Genomic DNA, 17,173 nt, shown 5'->3' on the forward strand with positions numbered 1-17,173 from the left:
AAATTTATCTCTCTTCTACCAGCACATGAGAAACAGTACACTGAAATAACCAGGAATATGAGCTAGGAACCCTACTGCAAGGTTCAAGTACTGGCTGTACTACTGAAGAACTGTGTGACATTGTGCACATTACTTGACCTCCCCATGCCTCAGTTTTCCTATATATAAAATGGGGATAATGGCAACACCCATCTCACAGAGTTGTTATGAACATTAAATAAGTTCATATCTATCAGTGTTTAGAACTCTGCCTAGGTCACATCAAGAAGTAATGCTGTAATCATCACCACAATCATCATCATCACCATCTCCACTACTATCATCATTATCACAATCATTGCATCACTTCTACTGCCCACCTCCTTGACCAAGGACACTCAATTTGTCCTATACTATGTTATCCTTTGTCCTTTTATGTGTAATTGTCTTCATAATAAACTCTTGTATTAACTTTTCTAATGTCTATAATTACACACAGAACTGAGAAGATAGGAACTGAGCTCTACATCTTTATGTCATCCTAAATATGCAGCCTAGTGTTGCAATATTGTATTATACCTTCCACCCTGCCACAATACTGAACTTGTTCCTTGAGCATATGAGATCCTTTCATGATGCCATGACTTTATATATATATGCCCTTTTCTCTGCCTGAAATGCTTTTTCTACTCATTTTCCTATTTGCATTGGTTGGAAAATAATTATTAATACTTTTCCTTCAAGATGCAGTATAGGGCTAGGTGCAGTGGCTCACACCTTGTAATCCCAGCACTTTGGGAGGCCAAGGAGGGATCACTTGAGTCTAGGAATTCAAGACCAGCCTAGGCAACATAGTGACACCCTGTCTCTACCCAAAATAGAAAAAGTTAGCTAGGCAGGTGGTACACACCTGTAGTCCCAGCTAATCAGGAGGCTGAGGTGGGAGGACAGCTTGAGCCCAGGGAGGCTGAGGCTGCAGTGAGCCATGATCATGCCATTGCACTACAGCCTAGGCAATGGAGTGAGACCCAGTCTTAAAAACAAAAGCAAAAAACAAGATGCAGTTTGGAAAGTTAATTTCCTAGGTCAGTATCTCCCAAACAGTGGCTATGGACAGATACTAACCCATGAAGTCATTTTCACTAGTCTATGGTGAAAATGTCAGCCTCCATTCCTAAATTAAGACCTTCGTACTTTGTGCCTCGTGTGTGTGTGTGTGTGTGTGTGTAAATGTCCTTTCATTTAATGAAACAATCAGAATAACTGTAGTTTTTCTTGTTTGTGTGTTTTAATCTTCCAATTTGACAAATTCATATGTCAGCAACCTATGGTAGTCAAGGTTTTCTTAACTTGACAGGTCTGTGAAATCCAAGTGCCTCATGAAACGGCTCTCTCAAGTAAGGGGCAAGTGCTCCAGACTCTCCTCTTACTGTTAAGTAAGCCCATCAGGGAAGTTACCATTGGGATTTAATCTACTATTACATGTAAGGTTTCTTGCCAGACCCTGAGCAGGGAAGCAGGGGCTGCATCATCCTGGTGTCTGGTGAATAGAAGACAGATATATGTTTAACATCTGCACACTGCATTATCATTTATGCACATCCACTTTTGTGTTTAATTGGATCTCTACAATAACCTTATAGTAATCAATGAGAAAGCAAAGCTCAGGGATGTTCAGAACTCACACAAAACCACCAAAGTTGCTGCAGGATCACAGCAATGGACTGTGTGGGAACATTAAGTCATGTCTTAGGCTCTACAATACTAACTTAACTTTTCTAAGATGTACTTGGTTTACACACTTTGTGTTTGCACTGGAAATACGATAATAGCGTTTTACCTAATCAAGGAATAAGTATTATCCTCATTTTACTGATGAGGAAGCTGAAGCATAAAGATAGGGTGTGTATAAGGTGAAGTACTGGCAGCTAAGATGAAAGGAATACAGGGTTACACGCCACAGCAACTTGAACCATAGTGTGCTTCCCTATGTCTATTCAGAACATTTCAGGCAATCTGAGAGGCTACATTCATAAGGTTTCTTTTCAGGCCTTCCAAACACCTGAAAGAAATCACGCCAATGCTTGTTCTTAGACTCCCTTACGGATTATCCATTCACTTTTAATAAAATAAATTTTTAAACATAATAATACATCTATATTATTTAAAAGCTCCAGTGGTACTACAAAATTACAAGAAAAAAATCATTGTTACCTTTCACCTAAGGCTGCCCTTACACCTCCTTTATCCCGAAGTCTTGCAATGCAGGGGCAAGTATTTTCAAGCCTTTCAGTTACATCTTCTAAATCTTCCAGTGTTTATTTCCATACTTATAAATAGTAGCCTTGTACTGACATTTTTTCAACTATCAGTTTTGGATAATACCTCTGACTTCAATTTTGAAAAACAGAGGATTCACCATTCTTAAGCCACCACCCCATTTTCCTTCCCTCCTCTCATCCTTCTAATATGATTTTTCATAATTTTTGGATAAATTCTTATTCAGTGTTTTACATTACTAAGATCATACTAAAAAGTTTATACTACACACATAATAGAATGGTGAAATATCCAAAACAGTGACAACACCAAATGCTGGTGAGAATGTGGAGTAACAGGAACTCATATTCACTGCTGGGGGAAATGCAATATGGTACAGCCACTTTGGAAGACAGTTTGCAAGTTTCTTACAAAACTAAACATGCTGTTACCACACAATCCAGCAATCACATTCCTTGGTATATCCAAATGAGTTGAAAAGTGTGTCCACAAAAAAACCTACACAAAAATGTTTATAACAGCTTTATTCATAATTGCAAAAGCCTGGAAGCAATGAAGATGTCTTTCAATAGGTAAACGGATGAATAAACTGTGGTACATGTATACAATGGAATATTATCCAATGCTAAAAAGAATTGAGCTATGATGCTATTAACAGACATGGAGGAACCTTAAATGCATATTACTAAGTGAAAGAAACCAATCTGAAAAGGCTACATACTATGTAATTTTAACTATGACATTCTGGAGAAGGAAAATTAGGGAGACAATTTTAAAAGATGAGTGGTTGCCAGGGGTTGGGGGAAGAAATAAAGAAATAGCTGGAACACAGAAGACCTTTAGGGCAGTGAACCTATTCTGTATGATACTATAGTACTAGACATAGGTCTTTACATATTTGCAAGAACCCAAAGAACGTATAGTACCAATAATGAATTCTAATGTAAACTATAGACTTTGGATGATAATGATGTCTCAACGTAGGTTCATCAATTGTAACATATGTACCATTCTGGTATGCATGTTCACAGTGGGGAAGGCTGCACGTGTGTGGGGACAAGGGACATGAGGAAAACTCTATACTGTCTGCTTCATTTTGCTGTGAGCCTAAAACTGCTAAAAAATAAAGTCTACTTAAAAAAAAGTTGTGCACATCTGAGCTACATGAAATATTACGATATTTCTTCTCTTGTACAACTTTTTGTTTTCCTTGATGTTGATTATTGTTTTGTTTTGTTGTAGGTTTTCTACATTTCTAACATTAATTATTTCTAAATCCTCCATTAGCACTACAACATCACAATCAATTTTATTCTTCATGTTCAAACACATCATACTCTATGTGATACATTTGTTTCCTGGAGACTTTTCTCCTGAAAGTTTCCATTTTTCTGCTAAACTCTGGACAGTTTGCCTCTAGATGTGCTGTCCAAGAGTCATCCTTTGAATTCTTTTGAGCTTAATTCTAGAAATCCCTTTGCTTTTTTTTCTTAAAGACTTTACTTTTTTGTTTTAAATGAAATTATCTGTTCTTGAATTTTGGGAAATCTTACATTTATCTGTTTCATCTAGTCTCTCTTTCTGGAATCCTTTTACTCTGATGGTGAACTCCCTGGACTAATACCTAATATTGTTAGCATTTCCATCTTATTTTCAGTCTTTTGCACTTATTTCTCTTATTTTTTGATTTTATATCTTCAGAGGAAGAAAATACCATCTAGAGCCTCAAAATATTTCCTAATTTAATTAAAAACTTAATTTAATTTAAAGTTCTGGGGTACATGCACAGGATGTGCAGATTTGTTACATAGGTAAACATGTGCCATAGTGGTTGGTTGCATCTATCAACTCATCACCTAAGTATTAAGCCCAGCATGCATTAGCTATTTTTCCTGGGAGAGAGCTTACCAAGGGAGAGACCACATGATAAAGGAGCAACTAAATAAAACTCTTAACTGGACACGTTTGGCCATCTAATCCTTTATGCATACTTGGGACCTGTAACAAAGTTCTCCCTCCTCTTGTCCCCTACTCCCCAAAAGGCCCCAGTGTGTCATTCCCCTCCCTGTGTCCATGTGTTTTCATTGTTCAGCTCCCACTTATGAGTGAGAACATGCCGTGTATGGTTTTCTGTTCCTGTGTTAGTTTGCTGAGGATGATGGCTTCCAGCTTCATCCACGTCCCTGCAAAGGACATGATCTCATTGCTTTTTATGGCTGCATAGCATTATTCCCTGGTGTATGTGTACCACATTTTCTTTATCCAGTCTATCACTGATGGGCATTTGGGTTGATTCCATGTATTTGCTATTAAGACTTTTTTGGAGCAGATTCTCTCTTTGCTTTTCTCCTGGATGAAATTTTCTGTTTCTTGATTCCTATATACTTCTTTTTCTTCACCTACTCATTCATTTTTGTGGAGAATATCTTCGAGATATTTTCTGAGAAACGATGTAAATAAGTTTTTGAGGCCTTGTATCTTCATTCTGCATCATTTGATTGATAGACTGGATGTATACAGAACTTTAGGTTGATAATAATTTTTCCTTAGATTTTTAAAGGTAGAGTTTCAAGGTCTTGTATCATCTAATGTTGCTATTAAGAAGTTAGATAACATTCTTATTCCCAATCCTTTGTACATAAATTGTATTTTTTTTTCAATTGTGGAAGCTTAAAGGATCTTCTCTTTATCTTTCCTGTTCTAAAATTTCACAGTGGTGAGTCTTTTTCATTAGTTGTTCTGGCATGTGATGAGCTATGTCAATCTGAAATTATCTGTCCTTGAATTTTGGGAAATCTTACATTTATCTGTTTCATCCAGTCTCTCTTTCTGGAATCCTTTTACTCTGATGGTGAACTCCCTGGACTAATACCTAATATTGTTAGCATTTCCATCTTATTTTCAGTCTTTTGCACTTATTTCTCTTATTTTTTGATTTTATATCTTCAGAGGAAGAAAACACCATTTAGAGCCTCAAAATATTTCCTAAGTTTTTGATACCCAATGTCCATCATTCACTCAAAACTTATTAGGCATACCAAGAGACAATACCAAGGGAAAAATAAACAGATAACAGAACTAGGCCTACATATAGATCCAAATATTGGAGTTGTGAGCTAAATGCTTTAAAGTAACTTTGATTAACATATTTGAGAAATTTGTTAACAAGATGTAGAACTCCATCTTATGAATGGAAACCATAAAAAAGAATCAAATGCAAATTCTAGAATCAAAAAATAAAGTAACTGAAATTAAGAATGCTGAAGTATGCATTCATTCTGCTCTGAGATAAATGCCTACATGCATGCCCCAAGAGAATAGAAGAATGCTTCTAACACCATTATTCATAACAGCTGAAAATGGATAAATAAAATAAGGTATATCCATTCAATAGCATACTATACAATACTGAAAATCAGAAAATTACTGTTATGTGCCACAACATAAATGAATCTCACAAACAGTGTTTAGTACAAGAATGTATACATGAAATATGTACTATGTGACTCCATTTCTATAAATGTAAAAGATAGGTAATATTAATCTGTTAGAAGTCAGTATAGAGGTTATCTCTTAGGAGAAGGGAGAAAGTGATGATTGGGAGCAGACATAAGCAGGCTTGTAGGATGCTTGTAATGCTTGGTCTGGGTGGTGGTTACAGAAATGTGTCCACTTTGTGGTAAGACCTCAAGTTGTACACTTATGTTCTGCATGTTTCTATATATATATAAAATTTATAATATAGTAACACTTACAATACACCTCAATAAAATGTTTATTGAAGTAAAACAAAAACACATTATTCTTATTTTATAGATGCAGTATCTTTTCTTAACTCTGAAAAAAAACATAGATTTTCCCTATCATATCCATTTCCTTCTTGTTAATTTTGATATCAAGTGCCTGATGCACCCATGTTCAGAAGCTCTCTGATTCAGTTTCTCCAGAGACTAAATCTCCTGTGGGTTGGTTATATGGAGTTAGAGCAGGAACCTGGGGTCCTCCTATAGCAACCTATACAGAATTTTGGCCAATCTCCCTGTTTTCAGCCCTCATCCTTAGCCTGCCTTTGCCAGTATGTAAAGCTGCAAATTCTTGAGCCTCTCTGAAACTCCTTGGCAAACCTCTCTATAAGCCTAAGGGTTTCAGCTCTCTTTGCTCTTCTAAGTCATTGCTTAATGTTATAAAATTTACAAATGTCTCTAGTCTGTTATTGTTTCCCCTCCTATATTCTTTATTCTGGTGGATTTGTGCCTTTTTTTATTCCTATCTTATAATTTTAGTGGGGCTTGAGGAAGGATAGGAGATTGAAACATGAATTTACTTTGCTATGTTTGATCCACTTTTTTTTAACATTTATTTTAAAATATTAATCAGTTATGATTCACCTTCTATGATCTGATGTACACTGCACAAATGTTTCTAAAAATTTTGAGGCTTCTTATTCGCTGGGTGCCATTTAAAAAAATGAAATATTTCACTTTCTCGTATAGTCTGTAAGTGGTACATAAGATGAACAGCCACACTGTGGTGTGTGATCTCTTTGGAGAGCTGTTAATACACTGCTGTGACTTATTATCAAATGAAATTTAGAGGCACAGTGTCCTGTTCCACAGAGTGAGCCATATCAAGATTTCTCAGGCACTCGCCCAGATGGAGCACTAATCCAAAGTCTAGATAGAAACTTCTAAGTAATCACCTTTGACATCTTATAGGCAGCCCTGCTTCCTGGACTTCTTGAAGAATTGATTTAACAAATAATAATCCCAGATGAAAATCAAAAGGAGGCATCAGTATTCTTTCAATACTTTTGGTTGTTTAAAGTCATCTTAGCAGTATGGTATGCTACCTTAGAATTCCAGGGAGCTGAGTTACCTGCAGAGTATATTTATAAATCAAATTATGAACAATTAGTGTAAATATTTCTAGTCTCTCTAGAAATATGAGGAATAACTCAACTCTTTTTCAATTTTAACTTGATCACTAGAAAATTAATATGATTTCTCCCAAATGACTTCCTGAAATGTACACAGAGTAATAAGACAGCATAATGGACAGAGATTTTTGGATGCCCAACATCTTTTGCACACCCTTCCTAATTTGGTGATTTTCCTACACAATGAGTCCTGCCTCCTTAGTCAGGAATCAGACGTTGCTTTGCCTGCCTCCCTTGTAGCATGCAACCTAGACTCCACAGATCAGAAATAGCCACACCAAACGTTTTCAGTGGAGACAAACATGAAGAAAAAATATCTACTTCTGATAAGGGTGACAGGGAAGAAAACATCCTACTTTCCAGGACTGCTGTAACAGAACTTATGGAACTTATAGCCCAGCATTATGATGTGACTTATGGAGTCTCTGTATAGCTGCAGTAGCTCCTGGCAGTGGGTGGGGGTGGCAAGTCGATGGGGTTGTCCTTAGATAGGGGGTGGTAAGTGGATGGGGTTGTCCTTAGATAAGTCTTGCGGTAGAGGCTGGATTCTTCTTGGCTATAGGCTCTAAGCTGACTCTCTAAATATCCTTGAGATTCTATGAACTGTCTAATTTCCTTAAATAAATTCATTTTCTTTTTCAACTACCCAAAGAGGATTATGTTGTTTGTAACTAAGGAGCCTAAGACAGATAGCAAGTGTTACCATAAAGAAAAAAGAAAACAACCACAAAGAGAAGATTAATACATTTTTTGTGACATTCAGCTATAGTAAAAATAAACATTTGATCCAGAACAAAGAAATCAGCATGGCTGTGGACAAATTTACTTTAGCAGACATAAAATCAAACTGCTACCACAAACTCATACTATCCCAAAGGTATGGTTAATTTTAAAAATACATCAGAGAATTAAAAAATCTTGATAGTAACCTGAACATACCATCTTTATCAGCAGTGTCTTGAGGCTTTGATTTTAAGGTGAAGATCTTCCGTAGCTTACAGTTAGCTGAGACAACAATTCCATCCAATGACTGGAAAACTGCCCCCTTGAATATTTCACTGGTGAATGCCACCAAGTCAATGCATAGATTGCACCACTAAAATAGAGAGATGCAAAGAAGAGTAAGTACCTTTCATTATCACATAAATGAACAAGCCATCTATATGCAGACATTCAGAGAGTTGAGGCAGTTATCTTGATCAGCAGGCCCCAAACTAATTTTCCCCTTTAGGTAGATTCATCTCTGTTTTGGCTTAAAAACTGACCTGCTCTTTCCAAAGAAATCACCATAATTCTAAATTATCCATTGGTCATCAGACTACAGAATTCCCATCATGAGACAACACTATGAAAACTTTGGGAAAGAACTCTCTATCTGTAGGCAAGTATGCCAGCAGGAAGCTAACTGCAGGTGTGTTAGACCACTTACATCTTGAAAATCAGAGATAAGTAGCCAATTGTTCCTTCAAGGGGACTCATTTGATCACAATTAGCCACTCATATTTGTTGAAAAAGGCACGGATGAAATTAGAAGCTGGGTTTAAATTGTGGTCAGTAATGTCTACTTATAACCAATTAACCTATTGTAATCTTCTAAAGAATTTGTAATTATGCCTGGTATTTGCCAGTTTTCAAAGTACTCTTTTAGGGACTAATTTCTGCCCATTAAACAATTAGGCCCCTCAATACTTCATCAAACGAATTTTCTAAATGGTTAAAGAAAATGAAAAAAAAATCATTTAGCAAGAAATGAAGACACATTTAAGACTATAGGACAAAAGCCAGAACAATAATTTTTGAAATGAAAAGTAATATTAATATTTTATGTGTTTCTTTTAAAATATTGGGCTCTTCCATTATTTGCTTAGAAGCAAAGTTTACATAAGGTCCTGTGTGTGTGTGTGTATATATATATATTTTAAAGACAAATCTTATCTATCTAGGAATGCTGATTTTAATATGGAGGTGAACCTTAGGTTGTATCCACAGTAGAAAAAGTAAAAGAGACCAAAATACATTATTTATTAAATATATGAAGAGTGTTTTCTGCGTAGATGTCTCAACAGTAAAATTACATTTGCAGGCTGTGGCAATGCTCTGGTCTTTGTGGAGAAAGGAGCCTGGTGTCAGCAAAGGCAGCAGGTAGACTGAGAGTAAAGTAATAGTGTGATTGGCTTGACTGGCAGAATGTTGAACACTGGAGAGGAATAAAGTAATGTAAGATGGCCCAATGAGGCCAGGTTTCAGAGCATCTGGATAGGGTAAAGCATCATTGCGGTTCTTTACAAAAGAATGTGCAAAAGCAGAGTGTTGAGAAGTTTGGACAAACCATGATGCAGGAATATTTTGAGGTGGGAGATGGGGTTGGTCGGGGAAAGGAGGCAGAATGGAGAGCACCAAGGCACAGAAAGACTAGCCCGGTCCCTGTCAGTCATCTAAACACGAAGTAAGGAGGGCTGGCTAGGAAGCTGATGTAGGAAGTAGAGTATAAGGGACAAATCCAGTAGATACGCCACAGAGTGGAACGCTGTGGCTTGGTGAAATGCAGGTTATAGGGGATGGATGTGTTGGGGTTTCTAGATATCCAATCATAATTATTAACCTTATTATTATATTAGCATTATTATTGTTGTATAAACGTGGTTCCTAGTCCTAAAAGACTTCTTATCATGCCCCAATCCTAACCATTCAGCTGGTTCATCAGTCAGCAGTTCCAGTGGCCCATTCTTCCCCACACATGCTGAGTACCTATCACGCGTTAAGACTCTGGGCTTGGCTCCAGGGGTACAGACATAAATAAGACGGTCCTTCCAGTCTGGGAAGGAAGGCACACATGTGGTATCTACCTAATACAGTTACTACAGAGGGGGCTCATGGTGGGGATGTGGGGAGGTTTAGGAAAGCCTTATTTGAAAAAAAATTTAAAAAATTGTATTATGGTATTATATGCAAATATAAGCCAGATAGCACCAAAAGTTTCATACAAAATACAGTTCTTTGTCACCTTACCCTCATCTAATCACACCGTCGACTCATTTAACTGTTTCTTCCCTTTGTATTTTAAAGTAATGCCTCTTGATTCATCAATTTTAGACACTATCTACTGACTTCCTAATATGGTAGATAAGACTTAGCTAGCTAATACCCTGCTTCCGCTACTTCATCCTCCCTGGATAATTATTTGTTTCTCATTTGCTCTCATTTTTTCCCTTAAAGTCCATATTCTGTGTTTTCTTTTTTGTGACTATGTAAATACTGTATACAACTGAGCCAAGTGGCTCTCCATGATTACCTTTTCCTTCCTTATACAACTTTAAAAATATCTTTACAGTTAACCATTGTTTTTTAAAATTATCTGCTCTATTTTCTTTGACTCTTAAGTCTTCCCATCTAGGAAAGACTAGGAGGTGATATCTGAGTTTGGTTTTGAACAACAAATATATTTTTTAGGCCCAGCGTGGCATGGACATGACATGCTGGGCATTTCTTCTCAGGGTCCTGCCTCTTTATTACCTATTTAGACCATCTCCAGCTGGCTACACTGCCAGTTCTGCTTGGGAGTCAGTTCCAACCTCCTTCAAAAACTCTGAGTCCTAAGAAACCAGATCCTTACCCACTATACACTTTTCTTATCCATCATGGTCATGCTCCTTTTATTCTTTCAACCTGGGTTCATGCCTCATGGAATGTACTAAACAAATAAGGGTACGCATATGTGTGTGTGTGTGTGTGTATGAACACATGAAGATGTGTGTGTATGTGCACTGAGTGTGGGCATTGAGTGTATGTGTGCATGCTTACACACATACACTCAATCTTTCATTTTATAGTCATTCAACAAATAAATGTCTGGGAACTGATAACTTTATTGAATGAATCAATTTCCTGGGAATACAGATGGGGGTGGTTTCTAAAAAAGATGGAAATAACTTTCACAAATCCCCCTTGGTTAGAGGGAGCAGAAATTATTTTTTGGTTTAGCTGATACTGATAAAGCTTCCAATTTTCATATGCTTCAACAAATAACTCATTGTTCATATAAATGCTGTGATATATTTTCTGAAGTATTGGAAAAGTGTATAAACTCTCTACTACCAACAGGTAGATTATTTGAATTACAGCTGAACTTTATAAAATATTATTTTCATTATTCTTGATGATATTCACTCTTAAAAATCCCTTTTTGACATCTTTCTTGATCTCTAATTACTATATTCCTATGTACAACTCTAGTCCAGCAAGAAATAACTTGATCTAAAATGTCCATAATTATTGGTCCTTCTGATGCATAAGAAGTATGCCAAAGAAGAGAGAAATCTGAAAGAGAAAAGACAGTTCTATTTAGTATGTTGCTTGGATTAATAAGTAAGTTTCTGCTATTTATTTCTGACATGGAATTTTGCATAAAGGAGTTGACTAGCAAAGGGTGACAGAATGATTCAAAGCATGAATTTCTAGTTTTTACTAACTCATGTTTGGAATATGGCTTTATTATACTGTTGAAAGGAGTGCAAATTCTGTGAACACACACACACACACACATACCCCACAAGTTCTAGTGCATCAAATAATAAATCCTTGGGAGTGTATTTTTGATTCCCTATGCTCCTATTCTCTGCCATTACTATAGAAAAGATCTCAAGAAATTAGTTACATTTGTCAGTGCAGAAAAAGCCTGTGTTACTGACAGTGCACAGTTCTAGCCAGCACTGTCCTTCCAAAAGGAAATGACAAACAAGAAACCACAATTTCATACCCTGGCAATCCTAAAGTACATCACTTCACAGAGTTGTAGAACCTCATTCTGTTTTCTCACTCCCATAATGGTATATAGAGACCAGGGTCTTATGATGTTTATTCTTGTGGCTTTAAAAATAATTTTTCACTTTAGTTATAATTTCTTGATAGAAAATCAGCTTACAATGACCTTATTCATCTCTATTACTATGTTGTGTTTAATAAGTGGTATAAGCAGAGATTGAAATTGTAATTTTATATTTACAAGGTTAGAAGAAGCAATTACCTATTACTAATGTATTAAAAACATTTTCCCTAGGTAAAGCAAATCATGACAAGTCCTTCTATGGAGAGAGAGGAGGAGAGGAAGGAAAGCTGGGGCTGACAGAGCTGCCAGACCTTGCTCTTGGCTGAACCAAGAAAGGGCAAGTTTCTTGCAGAAGTATTGTCACAATACCTGTTCAGCAATCCGTGTGTACCTCCCAATTCCTACCCATATGGAGAAACTATCTCTTATTGAAATCATAGTTTCATCCTCAAGCTACTTTCACTGTGCCCCCTAAAATTCTTATTTATGAAAAGTACTTACATTCTCTGCATTTTTCTAAGAGTCTTAGACACGTTACCGTCAGTGAAACAGAGCTTTTTTCTGAGATATTACTTCTCCTTCAACTCTGGAGTTGAAGTTCACTTATGGGGTTCATTTGTGCTTCTACAGCCCTCTATTTTGAGGCCAAGGGGCTGGGAGGCAGTGGGAGAGGGTGTGCATTTCTGACTTGGAATTCTATCATCTTTGAAGCCCAAGGCATTGCAAAGACAGGCTCTACTACCCTTTTAGCTTTACCAGTCTTCATTCAATCACTCCCTGGACATTCCTGTCACTCCTACAGATGCACCCACACCATCCTCTATTCACACTCCTGAAAAAAGCTGGAACCAGGTTCATCTCATCTTCTAACATCCTGTTCAACATCCTAATGGTCCTTTAACTCTTTTTCCTTCAAAAACCCGCCTCTCCTCTGTTCCGAATCCACTCATAAGGCTACATTTTGAGACTTAACTTCATTATTCTGAAGTCATTCACTTTTTAAATTTTGAACTGGACATTATTTTAATTATCAAGTCACACAGTCTATTTTTTAAAAATCTGTTTGGAAACTGCCTCTAGTTAAACCATACTGCAACTCCTTTGAAATATATTCTTCCCAGGGATGCAAGAGTCTGGGCTCTGGAGCCAAACTGTCTGGATTTGGATACCAGCCTGCCTCACCACTTACTAGTTATATAATGTTTCCAGTTACTGAACCTCTCTGAGCCTCCTTTTCCTCATTTGTAAAATGGTGATAATAACACATGTTCCTCACAGAGTTGTTTGGATTAAATGTTTAAGTACATGCAAACACTTATAATAGTACCTGGTACATCATTTGTGCTCAATAAATGTCAACCAAAATATCTTTCTGGCTTTCATACTATGAAATGCACAGATGTTAAGGATAGAATTCAATTAGTTTTGACCATATCATACACCTGCATACCACATCCCATCAAGATATAGGATGTTTTAATCACCCCAGACAGATCCTGTGCAGCTTCCCAAATAATACCAGAACTCACCTCTTGTAGGGGCGACCATTGATTTCTTTCACCTTAGATCATTTGTGTTTGTTCTGTAACTTTATATAAATGGAATCATAGTAAATGGCGTCTTTCATTCAGCATAATATTTAAGGCTCATCAGTGTTGTGTATATTGGTAGTTTTTTCTTATTTTGCTGAGTTGTACTCCACTTGGCGAATACACCACAATTTGCTCATTCTTCTGTTTTGAACAGTTAGATTATTTAAAGGTTTTGGCTATTATGAATAAAACTGTTGTTACTGGTATCTGTGCCAATACCACAGTGTCTTAATTACTTGGGCTTTAAACCAAGCCTTGAAATCATGAGGTATAAGTACTTTTTGGAAATTGTTTTGATATATTCTAAGTCTTTTGACTTTCCATATAAATTTTAGAATTGGTCTGTTAATTTCTGCAAAAACAGCCTGCTGAGATTTCAACTGGAATTAGATTGAATCTACAGATCAATATAGAGAGCACTGCCATCTTAACAAATACAGTCTTGCAATCCATGAACACAGTATCTCTCCATTTATGCAGGTTTTCTCCGACTTCTCTCAGTAGTTCTACAGTTTTCAGTGTAAAGACCTATATACATATATATTGTTGAGTTTATTCATGAGTATTGAGTTTTAATGATATTGAAAATATCTTTAAAACCTGAAATTTTTAATTGTTTATTGCTACTGTATAGAAATACAACTGATTCTGGTATATTGACCTACCTTACATGCTGTGACTCTGCTAAACTCATTTACTCTAGTAGGTTGTTTTGTTTTTATAGACTCCTTAGAATTGTTTACATAAATGATCACATTGTTTGCAAAGAAAGTTTTACATTTTCCTTTCCAATCTTTCTATTTTTAATTTTTTAATTGTCTTACTGCACAGGCTGGGTCCTCTAGTCCTCTAATACAATGCTGAATACAAGTGGTTAGGGTGAATATTCTTTTTTTTTTTTTTTTTTTTTTTTGAGACAGGGTTTTGCTCTGTGGCCTAGGCTGGAGTGTAGTGACATGATCACTGCCAGTGGAGGCTGACCGCAGCCTCTGCTTCCCAGGCTCAGGTGATCCTCCCACCTCAGCTTTCCAAACAGTTGGGACCACAGGCATAAGCTAACATGCCTGGTTAATTTTAAAAAATTATTTGTAGAGATGGGGGTCTGCATATGTCGTCCAGGCTGGTCTTGAACTCCTGGGCTCAAACAATCCTCCTGTCTCAGCCTCTCAAATTGTTGGGAATACAGGCATGAGCCACCATGCCCAGCCACGGTGGATAGTCTTGCCTTGTTTCCCATCTTAGGGAGTAAGCAGTCAATATTTTATCATAAGTGTGATTTAGTTGTAGGCTTTTCGCAAAGGCCCTTTACCAAGTTCAAGAAGTTTCCTTCTATTCCTAGTTTAATGTAAATATTTATCATTAATGGCTCATAAATTTGTTCAAATAATTTTTCTGCATCTATTGAGATAATTTTATGATTTTCCTCCTTTATTCTGCTAATGTGATAAATTATATTGATTTTCAAATCAAGACCAACCTTGAAATCCTGGAATAAATGCCACTGGATCATGGTGTTAAGGAGTCATACATCCACGTTCATGAGGGATACTGATTTATAGCTCTTTTGAGAACTTTTAATATCTTTGTCTGATTTTATATCAATTATACTGGCCTCATGTATAAGTTGGGAAATGGTCCTCCTTATTTATTATTTGAGAAAAGAGTTTTAAAGTGGTATTATTACTCCTTAAATTTTAGAAGAATTATCTGTAAAGCAATCTGGACCTGGATTTTCTTTTTCGGAATGTTTTTCACATTCACTTTCTAAAAATAGATATAAGGCTATCCACATTTTCTATTTCTTCTAGTATCAATTTTAGCTGTTCGTGTCTTTAAAAGAATTTTCCCACTAGTTGTCAAATTCATTGGCATAAAATTGTTCATAATATTCCTTTCATTTCCTTTTTCCCCACTTTCATACTTGATATTGGCAATGAGTATGTTTTGTCTTTTTTTTCTTGATCAGTCTAGCTAGTGATTTATCACTTTTATTAATCATTTCAAAGAATCAATTTTTGGTTTCATTAATTTCTCCATCACCTATTTTTTATTTCATTGAATTATTCTTTTAATTACTTCCAGCTTTCTGTACACATCAGTTTAATTTGCTTGTTTTTCTACCTTTCTTAGATGCTTATATAATTAATTTTAAGTCTTTTTTCTTTTTGAATATAATCATTAAAAGCTATACATTTCTCTTTAGGCAGTGACTGCTTCAGATACATCCCACACATTTTGGTATGCTTTATTTTCATTATCATTTAAAATCAGCTATATTATTTTCTAATATTCTAATTTTTTTACATATAGATTACTTAGAAGTATGTTACTTTATTTCAAAGTGCTTGGGGATTATCCAATTATCTTTTTTTATTGATATATAATTTAATTCCCTAATAGCACAGGGCATACTATATATGATTTCAATCTTTTAAATTTGTTAAATATGGCCTAACATATCATACATTTTGGTGAATGCCCCATGTGCACTTGAAAATTATGTGTATTCTGCAGTTGTCAGATGTTCTACAAATGTCAAATAGGTCAAATTGGTAGTGTTTTTCAAGTCTTTATCTTTAGTGATTGTCAATTTCTGGGCAAGGAGTCTTGAAATTTCCAGCTACACTTGCATATTTACCATTCTGTGTTTAGTTTTGTTAGTTTTTGCTTCATGCATTTTGAAGCTCTGTTATTAGATGTGTGCACATTAAGGATTGTTATATCTTCTTCATCATTTAACCTCCTTATCATTGTGAGACATTCCTCATTACATACTGTTCCTCATCCTGAAGTCTAATTTGTCTGCTGTTAGTATAGGTACTCTAGCTTTTTTATGATTAGTATTTGCATGGTATATCATCTTACTTTCATCTTTTTATTTGTAACCTGTGTCTTTAGATTTAATGTGCACTTTTTATAAACAGCATGCAATTGTCTCTTGCTTTTAATCAACCTAACAATCTCTGCCTTTCAAATGGAGCATTTAGTCCATTTCTACTTAATGTAATGACTTTGATATGTTTGAGTTGAAGGCTACTATCTTGCTTTTTGTTTTCAGTTGGTTCCATCTGTTCTTTGTTCAGTTCTCTAATTCTACCATCTTTTGGATTAAAAACATTTTTTTTAGCATTCCGTTAACCTCCTCAATTGGCTGATTAGTTATTGCTATGGTTTGGATATGGCTTATTTGGCTCCACCAAGTCTCATGTTGAAAGTTGGTACCCAATGTTAGAGATGGGGCCTGGTGGGGGTGTTTGGGTCATGGAGGCAGATCCCTCATGTATGGCTTGGTGACATTCTCAAGGAAGTGAATGAGTTCTCACTCTTAGTTCTCATGAGAACTGGTTGATGAAAAGAGCCTGACAATGCCTCCTCTTTCTCTTTCTGTCTCTCTTATTTCAGCTCTCACTATCTGTGCACAGGCTAGCTCCCCTCCCGCTTCCACCATAAGTGGAAGCAGTCCGAGGCTCTTCCCAGATTCAGATGCCAGTGCCATATTTCCTGTAGAAAAGTCTGATATTTTCCTCCAGTAGTACTTATCCCACAAGACTAGTTTGGTGC

General features: G+C 36.2%; 1 protein-coding gene and 1 pseudogene across 4 annotated transcripts in view; both read right to left on the bottom strand.

Moving 5' to 3' along the window:
* The window catches only part of LOC126948836 (B-cell CLL/lymphoma 7 protein family member C-like), a 1,005,321-nt pseudogene that overhangs the window by 195,162 nt on the left and 792,986 nt on the right, over positions 1-17,173 (bottom strand).
* Positions 1-17,173, bottom strand: part of CFAP20DC (CFAP20 domain containing) — a 307,261-nt gene that overhangs the window by 155,124 nt on the left and 134,964 nt on the right. For all 4 annotated transcript variants that reach the window (XM_050781227.1, XM_050781230.1, XM_050781228.1 and 1 more), the window contains one exon: positions 8,135-8,291. In XM_050781227.1, coding sequence (XP_050637184.1) covers positions 8,135-8,291 — 157 coding nt within the window. The remainder of the gene's footprint in view (positions 1-8,134; positions 8,292-17,173) is intronic.

This window comes from Macaca thibetana, chromosome 2 (genome assembly GCF_024542745.1).
Source record: "Macaca thibetana thibetana isolate TM-01 chromosome 2, ASM2454274v1, whole genome shotgun sequence".
In the NCBI taxonomy this organism is placed as follows: domain Eukaryota; kingdom Metazoa; phylum Chordata; class Mammalia; order Primates; family Cercopithecidae; genus Macaca; species Macaca thibetana.